The 15959-nt window shown below is 36.1% G+C and overlaps 1 protein-coding gene across 1 annotated transcript; it reads right to left on the reverse strand.

Annotated features, from left to right (window-relative positions):
• Positions 1–51: 51 nt before the first annotated feature.
• On the reverse strand, positions 52–8252 carry LOC144446653 (flap endonuclease GEN homolog 1-like). The gene is made up of 11 exons (XM_078136471.1): positions 8104–8252; positions 7320–7524; positions 6614–6703; positions 5863–5949; positions 5215–5399; positions 4891–4943; positions 4061–4181; positions 3658–3778; positions 3069–3267; positions 2010–2141; positions 52–1617 (listed from the first exon to the last, which is right to left on the reverse strand). Exons 1-11 carry the CDS (start codon positions 8250–8252, stop codon positions 1076–1078), a joined length of 1884 nt encoding a protein of 627 aa, XP_077992597.1. The 3' UTR covers positions 52–1075.
• Positions 8253–15959: the final 7707 nt, after the last annotated feature.

The raw sequence follows: 15959 nt of genomic DNA on the forward strand, positions 1-15959 counted from the left end.
TTTAATACATATATACATGTCCAAAGTTTCAATACATTATTATGACACCTATGAGGTTATATACCACAGCCCACTTAGTACTACCAGTGTCAATACATTTAAAATGTAAGAATTCAAGTCAACTGCATCTTGTCTCTTCTTTGTATACTGCCATGTATACAACATTTCAGTCAATCAATCAATCCAATCAATCAATCAATCAATCAGAAAATTTGTACAGCACCTGTATTCAATACGAAGTAGAGTTCAGAGGCGCTGTACAGTTATATATTGAAAACTTTCACAAATAAGTATGTTTTAAGGTTCGTGTCCGTCAAAGCTCTGGTAGTAATTTGTTCCAAAGATGTGGTGTGGCACGTGAGAAAAAACATTTAAGTGTGTCATTTTGATCAAATCCCTGGGATATGATCTCTCATGAAATTTAAAACACTATTTGCTACTAGTTGTTTAAAAAAGCACTAAATTTAAAATTAATGTATACATTTCACTTATTTGCACCAAGTACAACAAAGAACTTCAAATCATCAATACAATGGTAAATGACATCCTGGAATATCTAGCTTTGACCATCTTGTAGCTATAAGCTACTCCTGGGTGAAGTCTTCTCACTCGCCATCAATTTAATTTTCCACTTTGCTTTGACCATCTTGTACCTATAAAGCTACTCCTGGGTGAAGTCTTCTCACTCGCCATCAATTTAGCTTTCCACTTAGCTTTGACCATCTTGTACCTATAAAGCTACTCCTGGGTGAAGTCTTCTCACTCACATCAATTTAGCTTTCCACTTAGCTTTGACCATCTTGTACCTATAAAGCTACTCCTGGGTGAAGTCTCCTCACTCGCCATCAATTTAGCTTTCCACTTAGCTTTGACCATCTTGTACCTATAAAGCTACTCCTGGGTGAAGTCTTCTCACTCACCATCAATTTAGCTTTCCACTTAGCTTTGACCATCTTGTACCTATAAAGCTACTCCTGGGTGAAGTCTTCTCAGAACTTGTCTATCTTCAAGTACATCCGTTCTACCCTTGTTGTTTATCAGCAGAACTACTTGGTGAATTCTTCATTGTTTATCTCTAAATACATTTACTTGTCCCTTGTTCTCGAGCCAAAAGACTAGAACTGCTCTGTGGTGAAGTCTGCTTACTTTTGTTAAATACATCAGTAATCAGCATTTGTTTGTTCTTGAGAAGACTTTTGTGTCCTCCACTTAGTGATGTTTCTGTGATCTCGCCTACATCAGGAACTTCTACAACATCATCACTGCCTCGTCTGACTAGACCTTCACACAACATCTCGCTGCCAAGTTCATCCTTTTTAGACAAATCTGTTTTCTGCATCATCATTTTCTCCATCATGACAACACATTTAGATATCCTATATCGACCATTTTCGTATTCTTTCAGTGAACCATTCTTCAATCCAAAATTCAGTCCACGAGTGATATCTAATTTGACATCACCGACTGAACCTTCTGTTGAGATGATGTAATTTTGGATATCTTCGATACTTGAACCTTTCACATCCTGGAGTGCAGATATTGCTTTTCTTATAAGTTGTAACATTCTGGAGTTCTTTGCTGAAAGTTTCACTGTTCTCTTTGGGGATTTCTTAGCAGCTGAAAAAGACAGAATTAGAAATAATTTCAATAATTTTATGAATGATAGCATTCTCAATTTGTTTCTCAATATTTGCATGATGATGAATGCTGAATGTAATTATGTTTCTAAATGAAATTATATGTAATGTTTATTAATAAATGGTTCATTCCTGATGGTGTATTCCGACTGCTTTGGTTTGTAATGAGTACACTGGAGTGGGGGAATGGCACTATAATAGGTTTTTGGTTTGTAATGAGTACACTGTAGTGGAGGAATGGCACTACAATAGGTTTTTGGTTTGTAATGAGTACACTGTAGTGGGGGAATGGCACTACAATAGGTTTTTGGTTTGTAATGAGTACACTGTAGTGGGGGAATGGCACTACAATAGGTTTTTCAGTATCCTGACCTTCTTTCTCTTCTTTTTCAGCTGCAATTTTATCATAGAAAGCCTTTGAGAGTTGTGGATAAGCAGCACTGAACATCTCCACAGGTTCAGTTGTCTGGAAAATCTCAGACGGCATCTTGAAATGTGTACACTCTGAAAGAACCAATGTTATTGAGATGTATATGAATTGACTTAAGAAATGTTGTAACTAACAAAAGCTATGGAAGAATTAACAAAATACTAATGCACACGTACATGTAGACAAAACATACATGTGCTAACACAAATAAACATGCAAACAAACTATATGTATCTTGGGGGAAAATAAACGAGTCCCATTTTCAGTTTCAATAGGAATGCCAATGTTCAGTTGTGTGTGTGTGTGTGTGTGTGTGTGTGTGTGTGTGTGTGTGTGTGTGTGTGTGTGTGTGTGTGTGTGTGTGTGTGTCTGTCTGTCTGTCTGTCTATCTGTTTGCTGTCTGTCTCTTTGTTACCAATATCTCAAGAACTGTTGGCTTTATTGATTTGAAAGATGGAACACATATATTGGTGCTGGCTGTTTAGTATTGGTTAGATTTTGAGTGAATATAAGCCTGCATGCACTTATATATTAGTCACTAATTCTTCATAATTTCTTGGGACTACATTTCTTAAATTGACGTATTTAGTCAATAACATAAAATGTATTACAAAAATATAATACAGTCTGCATATAGTCATGGATTAATGTGATGAAATGATCTGAGACACATAATGAACTTTAAAATAAACCAATGTTTATCATAGTAATTAACTAAAACAAACAAACAATCTATCATCATAAGCATCAGAATCCAAAATTGCACAATATTGGACCATTCAATGTTGCTGGATGAAAAAGTCATTAAACAGACCAAGCACACACACACACACACACACACACACACACACACACACACACACACACACACACACACACACACACACACACACACACGCATGAGCATGCGCACACACACATACACACACACAAATGTAAGCATGCATGCACACATGCACGCACACATGTGCACACATATGAGTGTGCATGCACACACTAACCTGGAACATTCCACTGAATGTCAAAGCACTGAACCCATTGTTTCCTACAGGTGCTGAGGATCTCAATTGGCTGTATTACTACCTGTTGTCTTGATAACGTCTCTGCAATGAGATCTCTCATTGTCATAGCTGTCATCATTTTCAAGGCTTTCTCCACTGTCTTCTCAAATGACCACTTCACAGTTGATTTTAACAATTTCTAGGCAAGCAATGTTACAGAATATCATACAAACATAAGACACAGCTAGATGTGCACAATGCAATGCAAACATCAATCTCAAGAAATAAAGCATAATATATGTTTCAAATGAACAAGCAATTAAGATGTTTAGTTAAACCTCTACATGAGGATGGGTATTTTAAGAGGCTCGCTTAGAAAAAAAGGGACTGAATATTTGATGTGAAAAATAGTTGTCTCACAAAGCTAGAGAAAAAGCTGGCTCAGAACCAAAAAAATAATCCTAAGTAATCCTCATGACTCCACCGTTAAGATAACACTAATGCAAGAACCTGGGATTGAAACCCTGGTCTTTAAGAAAGGATGGGGTCAATAGTAGAGAATGAGTTACAAGTTAGAGATGAAACTCACCATCATTGGTATAAGTTGAGGCATTGACCACTTGAAACCCTCAGATGGTACCATCTCTTTTGATTTCATAAACTCATCTATCACTCTCTGGTTTGGAAAATCTGTTACAAGCATAGCTTTACTGTAATAAACATTTGAAGTACATGATTTTATACATAGATAATGTAAACACAAAATAAAAATGTAAATTTTAGAATAAGTTGTTCTGAGTTTTCTCCCATTCATGGGCCTTTATTATCTATTGTTCATTTCATCTGTTCTTAACTGGACAGGTAGAATGTGGAGTATAAATGTGACCCTAGCACCAACAAACACACTTAATTTGAATGTTATGGGGTTCAAGATTATACATAAAACGAATACCAAAGATATGCTGATACAAAATGTTGCACACAATATTTACCATTTTATCTTGTCTTCTAAACTTTGTTTTACTTTGTTCTTCTTTAATTTCTTTTTCTTTGGCAAATCTTCATCCTCTGACATATCATCATCATCCTCATCATCAACATAATCTCCATCATCTGTGATCAACAAAACCATATGGTGAGTCTTCATCAGTTCTTTTCAGAATCATCTTACAATCACATCTAAATCCATCCATCCATCCGTCCATCCATCCACCCACCCATCCATCCATCCATCAAATCAATCCATCCATCCATCCATCCATCCATCAAATCAATCCATCCATCCATCCATCCATCCATCCATCAAATCAATCCATCCATCCATCCATCCATCCATCCATCAAATCAATCCATCCATCCATCCATCCATCAAATCAATCCATCCATCCATCCATCAATCAATCAAGGTAATTGATCACAGCTAGTCACTTCTATATTGTTATCTTAGAGATCATAGACCATAAGGAATTTCAAGTCCTTATTCTGAAGACAGGTTAGGCTACAGTCCAGATAGATGTGACAATTCAAGTACAAACACATGTTCTCTTCCATGACACTGGATGGCTAATTGGTACAAAATATTTCTTGATAAAACACAATCCACAGCTTGAACTTTACAGTGTGTGATAAACTTATAAATTGCATCATACCATTTGGAAGATTTCTGAAGATTGCAGCATAGCATTTGGTAGAAGATTTCTGAACTCAACATGGAACAACTTCTGAAAAGGTTATGGTACTGCAATCATGATAATGATGTCTGCTAATCACTTGAAGTATTTTAATACTAGACATTAACATCATACAGTTATACGATTCATACCTAATGACTTTGGTTTGCTGTCTTTGTTTGATGCGTTTCTCCATGAATGAAATCTATGAAAATTGAAAAGGGATGAGATATAAGTAATTATTATAATGGACAATATGGAAGTTATTTTATGTTTTTAATCTGATATCAAAATCATAACATGGTTGTACGATAGACTGAAACCATACTGGTAGGCAAAATTTCTATTTTGTCAAGGGACTTTTTGTAGAACTAAGAATCTGTACAGAGCAAAAGTAACACACTTTTTTTGCACAATATTTGTAATAACAGCATCAAAAATCTCTTATCAGAATAGACCAGATATATCACATGTACCTTTCTAAAACATCAATGTTTCCAAATATTTTCATCAATGCCAGAGCTTTCTTTTTACCAACTTGTGGCACCCCATCTGGTTTATAGTCACATCCAATCAGAAGAGACATACCAATCAACTTGTTACGATTCAAACCTAGAGTTTCCTCTATGTCCTGCATTCTATAGGCATCCACACTACACTCCTATCAAAGAAAAATAGCGTTTCCCCACAAATTTCAGTTTGTTAGTGTTTCCAAAGAAATTCAATTTGTTAACGATTTCCCCAAAAAATTCAATTTGTTAACAATTCATAATACATGTATACTAGTACATGTATATTGTATTTTATATTTTGAGCCTAGTAAAATCTGCCATTGAGTCTTTCATGGTGAGAACAAGGTTTCATGTTTATGTGGGTTTTGTTGTTCACCAGCTGAATTCACATGGTATACCAATAATGTGACTGACTACTAAACTTAAATGAAGACACGACCACCAATCTAGAAATTCTAGGACTACATATGTTAAAGTCACTGTGCTCAAGAATGTAATCCAAAGCAGACCAAAGGGAAGACAAAACCATTGAGATTTATAGCCCCCCCCCCCCCCCCCCTCCCTCAAGCTGTTCCCATTCAATGATGGCCAAACATTCATGAAGTAGCTTACTTTGGATGAGGCCACTAAGTTTCTATACACAGTGCGAGCACCATACAAAAATGCATCACTATCTTCTGTAAATATACCATCAACCAACTACAAAGAGAAGAAAACAAACAGTGTCAACAAGATGTTACTTGCAATGCCACATCAGGGTGCAATTGAAAGTGTTTCAGTAACAAATATGGCAACATTTATGGAATAGATGTTCATGGTGTGTCACAGTAATCGTTGTGTAGGTAAAAAGTACATTCTAAGTAACACAACAATACATACCATATTATGCAATATCATATACCGTAATGATACCCTGATACAATATGATATGGTAATGATACAATACAATACAATACAATACAATACTTTACATAAGTTGACAACAATACAATATTTTACATAACAATACAACTTTGTTCATCCTTTCAGGTATTACAGTGCTCTCAATCTTATATTAGAATAATCAAAAGACTCCAGTATTTTTTTTTTTAATTTTTGTGCTTGGAATTCCTCCCAGTGATTTTCTGTTATGCAGACAAATACAAACAAATACTACAGACTCCAGTATTACTTGTCAGGGAATATAATAAAAATACATGAGTTAGTTCATAAACTGTTACAAAATATAAACCTAGTCTTTGACATTTCATTACTAAATACATAAAGGGCACTATCCATTAATGTAAAACATATAGTTGAAATATTTGACAAAACAATAAGTTGTTCAGACTAATAATAGAGTGTGTCAATGAAAACTACATACCCCTTCTCTGTTGAGTACAGCACACAATGCTTCTCCTTCCCCAGCACTCTGTAAGTATGGCAAACCCATTGTGTCTAGAAGGTCACAACACTAAATACAAACACAAAAATAGTTTTTGATTGCAAGTGAAATGCTGGATATGGGGAAATAAGTCATTAATATATATTGAAAACTCACTTCAATAATTTATATTGCACATCCAATGGTAATGAAATCATTGTAATTTTTCAACTGTACTTGTTTCAAAATCAATAAGGTCTATGGCTTTACTTTTTTTCACAACAAAACAACTAAGCTGGCAACTTTATTAATATTTCAGTCACATGTATGTATAGTGTTTAAGAAATTCTCACAAAATGACAAACATTAGAATTGCTTGTCATTTGCATTTATAAATGAGGAAAGAAAAGATTCCTAAGTTGGCATGGAGACCTGTGAATCTATTTATATAGATCCTTTAGGTCTAGTGTGACTGGTGTTTAGGGGACATGGGTTACGTGTGTCACTTTTCTTTCCTCATTTATAACAAATTCAAAAATTACTTTATGGTGAGTTTTTTTCATGTATTGCAAACCCAAAAAAATGTTGCATTACTTTACACCTGCAACGACTGTTACCACTTGGGCCATAGTCAGTAGATTCACAACTCTCTATAACTTTCTGACTTTTTTCTCCTTCAAATACTGAGATCGTGTTATATGCCCACCTCTGCTAAAAGTGCTTTAAAATGGGCTCGAGATCCATCAAACCGTCCTACATTTTTCCTTTTTTCTCTTGACTGTCCAGAACTTCTTGGTATGGGTGGTCTGTTTGCCATAGTCTTCCATTTTATAGCTGGTGCTTTACCTTCAATTACAAACACCAGTTTGATTTCAAGACGTGATAAATTTACAGCTCTGTAAAAAAGAGTCCTGAAAAATAGACACATTGATGACATTACAGCCTCTCAGTATTGTGTGATTTATGAATTAAGGCTTGTGTGATTTGACCATGGCCGGTAGAACTTCATAATTGTCAACAGCTGTCTTTCAAAGATTTGTTTCACTTTCGAAGATTTTGTATTACTCGGCAAAAATCACAACATGGGAAATTCCTTGGAATGAAATGCAAACCAATGATTGCGAAGCTGCGCTATCTGTACATTCTGATAAAGTATACTTTTATCGCAAACGTCGTTAAAAGTTGATGCTATAAATTTTGACAGATGTGTAGTTGTCGATGCAAATGAAGATGACAATACACAGGATGGATAACAAGATGGGGTTTATACCAATCTGATTAAAATCCGATGTGGTGAAAGCTGCTAGATGTCGTTATTTACCTCTATTCATCGTGTTGTGACGTTTGTTTTGTTCGGAGTGATCGCCGCCTTCCCGGGAAGGCGGCGATCACTCCGAACAAAACAAACGTCACAACACGATGAATAGAGGTAAATAAGGACATCTAGCCGCTTTCACCATATCGGATTTTAATCAGATTGGGGTTTATACCTGAGATACGGCCTGAGAGCATGTACAGCTGCAAGACTTTCGCAAACCCAAGCACTAAGATCGACGGCGATCGTTTGTCCCTTTAACTCGCTGGCCGGTGTTGGCTGTTTAACTCCATCAAATACCGACCAGAGTGTCTTGACCCCCATGCTTACGATGAATAAAATGCTTTACATCCCGCGATCACGATATTTTATGCTTAACTATAGCAACATCCACGCGTTTATTTCGCGTCCCGGAAGTACCAACAAATTAGCGCCCTCTATAGCTATCATAACGTATCACTGTGTTTTAAAAGCCGTAAATTGTAAAGGATAATTACAAGATACAGAGACCGCTATTCAATCATTGTGATGTTCGTTACATTTTCTAATAAGTATCAAATACAATTATAGGTATATACAGTTTGTATGAATTGATGTGCTTTATTGCATTATTTACCTATCCCCATGAAGTTGGTACATATAAGGCTTAATAATCACAACATTAACTGTAATTTTTCATTTACCATCGAAAGAATTAATTCATTGAATTTAACACTGTGTGGGTAGAGGCAGTGCATTATTATAAAATCAAACATTTATTTTTCTTACAAGTAACTTATTGTTTTTCCACTTAAAATTGTGCTCCCTGGGTCAATTATTTAACAAAGATGTGAGCATCATTGCTTTCAAATAAGTTTTGCATGCTTCTACTGAATTATCTATGCCTTAGAATCCAAGATGGAAGTATATAATTGTTACAGTATTCAGGATGTCCTAGAGGAAAATGTCATCAACTGGGGTAGGAATTGGTGAAAGATGTAGTCTTGCTGCCCCTTGTTCTGTACTGATCAATAACACAACACATATCAACCAACAATAAACTGAACATGCTCCCATTCAGAGAAATATATCCCATGTTCCAAAAGTTCATCAACTATATACAAATTAGCAATTGATTGACTCAATAACATCAAATATTTGCTTGGTCAATATATTTAGGAAGTTTAATCAAATTTGGTGTAATCTCGGTTTAGGCCCTAACTGACAACATTCATTAATTAATTCAACCAAATTGACAGCACTAAATTTCATTAAGAACTATCATATCTCTGTATGATCAATATCTGCGGCAAGTTTCATCAAATTTGATAAAGCCCTTCTAGATGCATAACTGGAGTTACAAACATGCATTTATTATGCAAATTAGCTTGACAACTCTTTTATATCTTTGTATGATCTGTAGATGTAGCAAGTTTCATTGAATTTCTTCTGCATGTATAGCCCCATTTATCATAATTATGCATAAATCATTATGCAAATCAGTGTTAATTTTTGAATCCATTCCCACCAAAACCTAATCAGTGCCAAGTTACTGCCAGACAATGCCACATAGTAAGTTGCAGAACATTTGCTTCAGTGCTTTTTGAGACATCAGTGGAAATTCTGTAGTGGAATTCTGCAGACATACAGCACCATGACATCAGCTCCCACACGGGAGCTAAAAAGAGGAATCAACACACAGTTCTGCCTTGTCGAAGTTAAAAGATGGAAACTATTTTAGAAGAGACAATCTTTACAAAGGATTGTGTATTGTTTTATGCTGATAATTGAATATATTTCTACCAGCTGAGTACCTATCAGACTTACAAATAAACCAGTCTGATATGCCCATTCAACATCTCAATGGAGAGAATGAAAGTACTTTTTTTTGCATTGTGCATGTTTGTGTTTATTTCTTCTCTACTTGTTTATATCTCAAATACCAATAAATTCCCACAATGCAATTACTGAACGGAATAACATCTTTGCTCTCCCCAACATCACTAATTAGAAATGTGGAAGCCAAGGCTTAGAAACCTCATGTTTAATATTTTCTGGAACAGGCACTGTACTTTACAATATACTACACTACACTGTTCTGTGCTGTGCTATATTAAATTTACTGTGCTGCATGCATGGTACTATATTACCATATTGTCATGAAAGCCAAGTTTTTCCAAGTACCAGATGGAGGAGGGACACAGCTACTGGAGAAATAAGAAAGAACTCACACACACGTCAAAGGTTTTACTTTGTCTCATTTATCTCTAAATAACAAAATACAACACTTGTACAGCGAATCTGCCTGTATGAAAAAAACTATGCTTAAACCTATAAAATTACTGATGGCTGGTTATGGAAAATAAAACTACTGGTAATGTTTATTGTAAAGTCTCATTTGTGTTGTATCAAAGCGCAGACTTGGAACACACTGTTGGCACTGCAATACACACACACACACACACACACACACACACACACACACACACACACACATACATACATACATGCACAACTCATGGATAAGATCGTCATTGTTCATGAATGCCAAGTTATGTTCAAAGCAATGTAGTATTCACAGTCCCAGCAAAGTGTTGAGTTTCCAAGCAGTAACTCTCTAAATTGAATATACGAAAGAATGCTATTACAGTACAGAGAAGTCCAGAGAACGTACAACTAATCTTTCATTGGATTGTTTTAATATATAAAAAACGCTAAGAGAGGGAGGGATAGAGAGATAGATAGGGAGGGAACAAGAGAGAGAGAGAGAGAGAGAGAGAGAGAGAGAGAGAGAGAGAGAGAGAGAGAGAGAGAGAGAGAGAGAGAGAGAGAGAGAGAGAGAGAGAGAGAGAGAGAGAGAGAGAGAGAGAGAGAGAGAGAGAGAGAGAGATCTGATAGTGGTACTGGTGGGGATAGACAGGTAGTCTAACGACAGGTAATCTACCAGTGGTATAAAGTAAAATTGTTACAGTGATTACCTTGGCCTATCAGGGCAACCCAAAGATCTGTAAGCAGTCACTACTATATTTTGTGATTTGCAGAATTTAAGCATGTCATTCTGTGCGAAGGCACTACATATTGACCTCGGGTCACCGATTGACAACAACCATGGGAAAAAACTTTAGAAAAGTCATATAATAGGCACGATCACGACACACAAATTGAGGTGTTGAACAAGCGTACCAAGTCCCTCGATGCTGCCACGATAAGTACACTTACACAAAACTTTCCTTGTTATTTACAAACTACAGTACAACGTCCTAAAGTTAGAACCACGACGGCGCATGCGTACATTTTGTGAAAACGTTCACATCCTCTCTCTTTTCTATCGTAACGGGGCGCTATATACATTACGCCCGTCATATTTCGATAGTAAACAATAATCATAATGTTTGCAAATAAAGGTATTCTCTTTATGTTTTGTTCTTAATGCACAAAATTTTCAGTAATATTGCCCGTTCATGTGGTCTAGTTACGGCGAACACATACAATGTGAAACGTTTTTATAACGATTGGTCCATATTCAAATTAGCAAATGTCAAACCGTAGTGAAAGTTTTCAAAATCTAACACTCTATCACTTTTGCTTACCTTTATTACAGATATTAAAATATATTATAAGCTTTTTCAAATGTGATCACAAGATACAGGTGGAGTAGTGGTTAAAGTTGACGACTTCTAAGTCTAACATTGTATCGTGTGCTCAAGATCGATTCCCAGAACGGATCAATTTTTTTTTAGTGAGATCTCTTTATTTGAAAGTGATATATGGTTAAAATAACATAGGTAATCACAAGCTCAGTATAATAGAGTAGTGGTTAAAGTTCTATACCTCAAAGATTAAGGTTTCTGGTTCTATTCCTAGAAGAGGTAGTTTCATTTGTAGCATACTTTGAGTTAGCATAAAGACACGATACAACAACAACAACAACAACAACACCCCCCCAGTAGAGTAGAGTAGAGTAGAGTAGAGTAGAGTAGAGTAGAGTAGAGTAGAGTAGAGTAGAGTAGAGTAGAGTAGAGTAGAGTAGAGTAGAGTAGAGTAGAGTAGAGTAGAGTAGAGTAGAGTAGAGTAGAGTAGAGTAGAGTAGAGTAGAGTAGAGTAGAGTAGAGTAGAGTAGAGTAGAGTAGAGTAGAGTAGAGTAGAGTAGAGTAGAGTAGAGTAGAGTAGAGTAGAGTAGAGTAGAGTAGAGTAGAGTAGAGTAGAGTAGAGTAGAGTAGAGTAGAGTAGAGTAGAGTAGAGTAGAGTAGAGTAGAGTAGAGTAGAGTAGAGTAGAGTAGAGTAGAGTAGAGTAGAGTAGAGTAGAGTAGAGTAGAGTAGAGTAGAGTAGAGTAGAGTAGAGTAGAGTAGAGTAGAGTAGAGTAGAGTAGAGTAGAGTAGAGTAGAGTAGAGTAGAGTAGAGTAGAGTAGAGTAGAGTAGAGTAGAGTAGAGTAGAGTAGAGTAGAGTAGAGTAGAGTAGAGTAGAGTAGAGTAGAGTAGAGTAGAGTAGAGTAGAGTAGAGTAGAGTAGAGTAGAGTAGAGTAGAGTAGAGTAGAGTAGAGTAGAGTAGAGTAGAGTAGAGTAGAGTAGAGTAGAGTAGAGTAGAGTAGAGTAGAGTAGAGTAGAGTAGAGTAGAGTAGAGTAGAGTAGAGTAGAGTAGAGTAGAGTAGAGTAGAGTAGAGTAGAGTAGAGTAGAGTAGAGTAGAGTAGAGTAGAGTAGAGTAGAGTAGAGTAGAGTAGAGTAGAGTAGAGTAGAGTAGAGTAGAGTAGAGTAGAGTAGAGTAGAGTAGAGTAGAGTAGAGTAGAGTAGAGTAGAGTAGAGTAGAGTAGAGTAGAGTAGAGTAGAGTAGAGTAGAGTAGAGTAGAGTAGAGTAGAGTAGAGTAGAGTAGAGTAGAGTAGAGTAGAGTAGAGTAGAGTAGAGTAGAGTAGAGTAGAGTAGAGTAGAGTAGAGTAGAGTAGAGTAGAGTAGAGTAGAGTAGAGTAGAGTAGAGTAGAGTAGAGTAGAGTAGAGTAGAGTAGAGTAGAGTAGAGTAGAGTAGAGTAGAGTAGAGTAGAGTAGAGTAGAGTAGAGTAGAGTAGAGTAGAGTAGAGTAGAGTAGAGTAGAGTAGAGTAGAGTAGAGTAGAGTAGAGTAGAGTAGAGTAGAGTAGAGTAGAGTAGAGTAGAGTAGAGTAGAGTAGAGTAGAGTAGAGTAGAGTAGAGTAGAGTAGAGTAGAGTAGAGTAGAGTAGAGTAGAGTAGAGTAGAGTAGAGTAGAGTAGAGTAGAGTAGAGTAGAGTAGAGTAGAGTAGAGTAGAGTAGAGTAGAGTAGAGTAGAGTAGAGTAGAGTAGAGTAGAGTAGAGTAGAGTAGAGTAGAGTAGAGTAGAGTAGAGTAGAGTAGAGTAGAGTAGAGTAGAGTAGAGTAGAGTAGAGTAGAGTAGAGTAGAGTAGAGTAGAGTAGAGTAGAGTAGAGTAGAGTAGAGTAGAGTAGAGTAGAGTAGAGTAGAGTAGAGTAGAGTAGAGTAGAGTAGAGTAGAGTAGAGTAGAGTAGAGTAGAGTAGAGTAGAGTAGAGTAGAGTAGAGTAGAGTAGAGTAGAGTAGAGTAGAGTAGAGTAGAGTAGAGTAGAGTAGAGTAGAGTAGAGTAGAGTAGAGTAGAGTAGAGTAGAGTAGAGTAGAGTAGAGTAGAGTAGAGTAGAGTAGAGTAGAGTAGAGTAGAGTAGAGTAGAGTAGAGTAGAGTAGAGTAGAGTAGAGTAGAGTAGAGTAGAGTAGAGTAGAGTAGAGTCTTTCACCTCCCTCTTTTATTACCCCCTCCCACCACCCCACCCCGAAAGTCATTTGTATAGTCTAAGAAAAGAAGAAAAGTTGATTTTTTGCAAAGGTATCCTTGGTAATGCAAATTCTACTGCTATCAGTTGGACAATATTAATGTAAACAAAATGTACAAACACACTGTTGGTGAACCTTACAGTACAAAATATATGAGAAAACATACTAGTTGATTGAATCAACAAAACATTATATTATATTATTAAAACATATTTTATTGAATCAACAAAACAATGTTGTATTATTTCAGTAAAACCATGTATATAACATTATATCACATGTATGGTGAAATCATTCAATGTCAGCTTGTTTTGTACTTAACTAATACAAAGTGATGTCATAATAACTTAACTACATGTGTATTTATAACATAACTAAATATCCCATGGTAACACTTTGGTCTCTTCTTGGTTTAAGATTGTGGAATCACCATGTTTATTTCAGAATTTTCAACTGCATGACAGTGGATAGTATTCCATGAATTTCTGAAAACTGTTATTTGTATTTTGCAATTGTCTATTCACTCACAGTCAGTCTATAGAGGAATTGTGGTCCATTAAAATGGATGACTGCTGTAAATTTGTTGGTAGTCAGTACTTCCAAAAATCGAGCCCACAAACAGTTTCCCAATACCTCTCATAATGCTGATACGTATTTTTTTTTTTTTTCAAAATTAAAGAAGTAAACCCTTAGAAAGGTTTCCAAGTCATCTGATAGTAACATATTCTAACAATCTAAATATCCTTTGAAATAGCCACCAAAAAGTGATGCTTTACTGCGAGATCACAGATCAAATATAGATCTAATGTACGGCATTGTACATCATAAGAAAATCTGATTAGCTATCAAAACATGTTGTGTATTACAAGCATTTGCAATGGTTGTGAGTTTATTTACAAATCTAAGTACTAAGGCAATCCTAATAGCTCATGTAGCAGCTTCATTACTTTTTTTTTGGTGGTTTTACCCAAGGATGCATTGCAGCCCAATGACTATGCATGCGTGTTCTATATACAAATGTACTATGCGCATTCTCCACATGGAGGGTGCTATCTACAATATCATCGTGAGGCAGCCGGTCACAAGTGAATCTACCCTGCATGAGCTTATGGGCTTTGCCTAGTTATGATATAATGAATACAGTATGAACAGATATAAGAAAAGCAATCACATGCTGAACAAATAGCAAGATAAAAAGAACCTTCAACTCAAACTAAAAGATTAAAATTGTTATCAAAGCAGAAATCTAAAACTACAGCAAGTTTCAAGAATGCTATGCCCAAGTGGCTTACACAGTAACAAATTGGGATTGTTACTTTATATTCAAAGACACAGTAGCACTAATTGTTCCTAATATTAGTAATCTAAATTATCAAGACTAACATAAAATAAATTGTAAATAATACAATGACATAATACCCGTAAGGTACCTAACATTTCAACTTTTCTGTTAAATGATAGTTTATTATTTACCAAGGACTGTTTATCTGTGGGTGACATCTAAGGCTATTCAATGTTTAGCATAGTAACATAATCCTCCATAGATATAATAAGAAAAATTATAATATACCTAGTGATAATGCTGTGCCATGATTCGCTAGAATCAGTCACGTGATAAGAAAATAGAATGACTATTTCCCTAGGGAAATAGTCCCATCAACTTTTACATGGTCACGTTACCACCGCGCGTTCACAGCAGGTCAAAATGGCAGCTTCTGACGATGTCGTCTGCCACTGCAAGTTCACAGCATGAGGTATATTATAAAACACATATTGCCTGGCCTATATTCGGGCTATAGCACCCGTTCATTACCCCCTCGTGACTGTGAGTTACCAGAATCACATGCTATTTCCCTCGGCCTTTGGCCTCGGGAAATAGCATGTGATTCTGGTAACTCACAGTCCCTCGGGTGTAATAAACGGGTGCTATAGCCCTCATGGCCAGGCAATATGTGTTCACTACAATACAGGAGGTAATACACAATATACCTCACACAAGCCAACTTGAATGCATCTGAACAAAAAATATGTGATTTATAGCTACACTGCATTGTTCTCTGCCATAACAATACGTGTCTTTCTGTAGTGCTCAAACTACAGTCATAAGTCAGTGTTCAAAATTACTGATATTTTTCTATATTCTTAGTAAATATGCTTGCACAGCTAAAATCATGTTATTCCCCAATATTTGTCTTCATTCGACTCATAGTGACAAGGCCCCATAGGTCATATATTCTTTCTTTGGCTGAACAAAGAAAAAACTGG

The sequence above is a fragment of the Glandiceps talaboti genome, chromosome 2 (assembly GCF_964340395.1).
Source record: "Glandiceps talaboti chromosome 2, keGlaTala1.1, whole genome shotgun sequence".
Taxonomy (NCBI): Eukaryota; Metazoa; Hemichordata; class Enteropneusta; family Spengelidae; genus Glandiceps; species Glandiceps talaboti.

Coding starts and splice junctions, on each gene's coding strand:
- LOC144446653 (XM_078136471.1), bottom strand. CDS start 8,252: ATGGGGGTCAAGACACTCTGGTCGGTATTTGATGGAGTTAAACAGCCA. Junction 5,400..5,862: donor ACTTAGTGGCCTCATCCAAA/GTAAGCTACTTC, acceptor TTTCTTTGATAG/GAGTGTAGTGTGGATGCCTA. Junction 4,182..4,890: donor CAGCAAACCAAAGTCATTAG/GTATGAATCGTA, acceptor TGTTGATCACAG/ATGATGGAGATTATGTTGAT.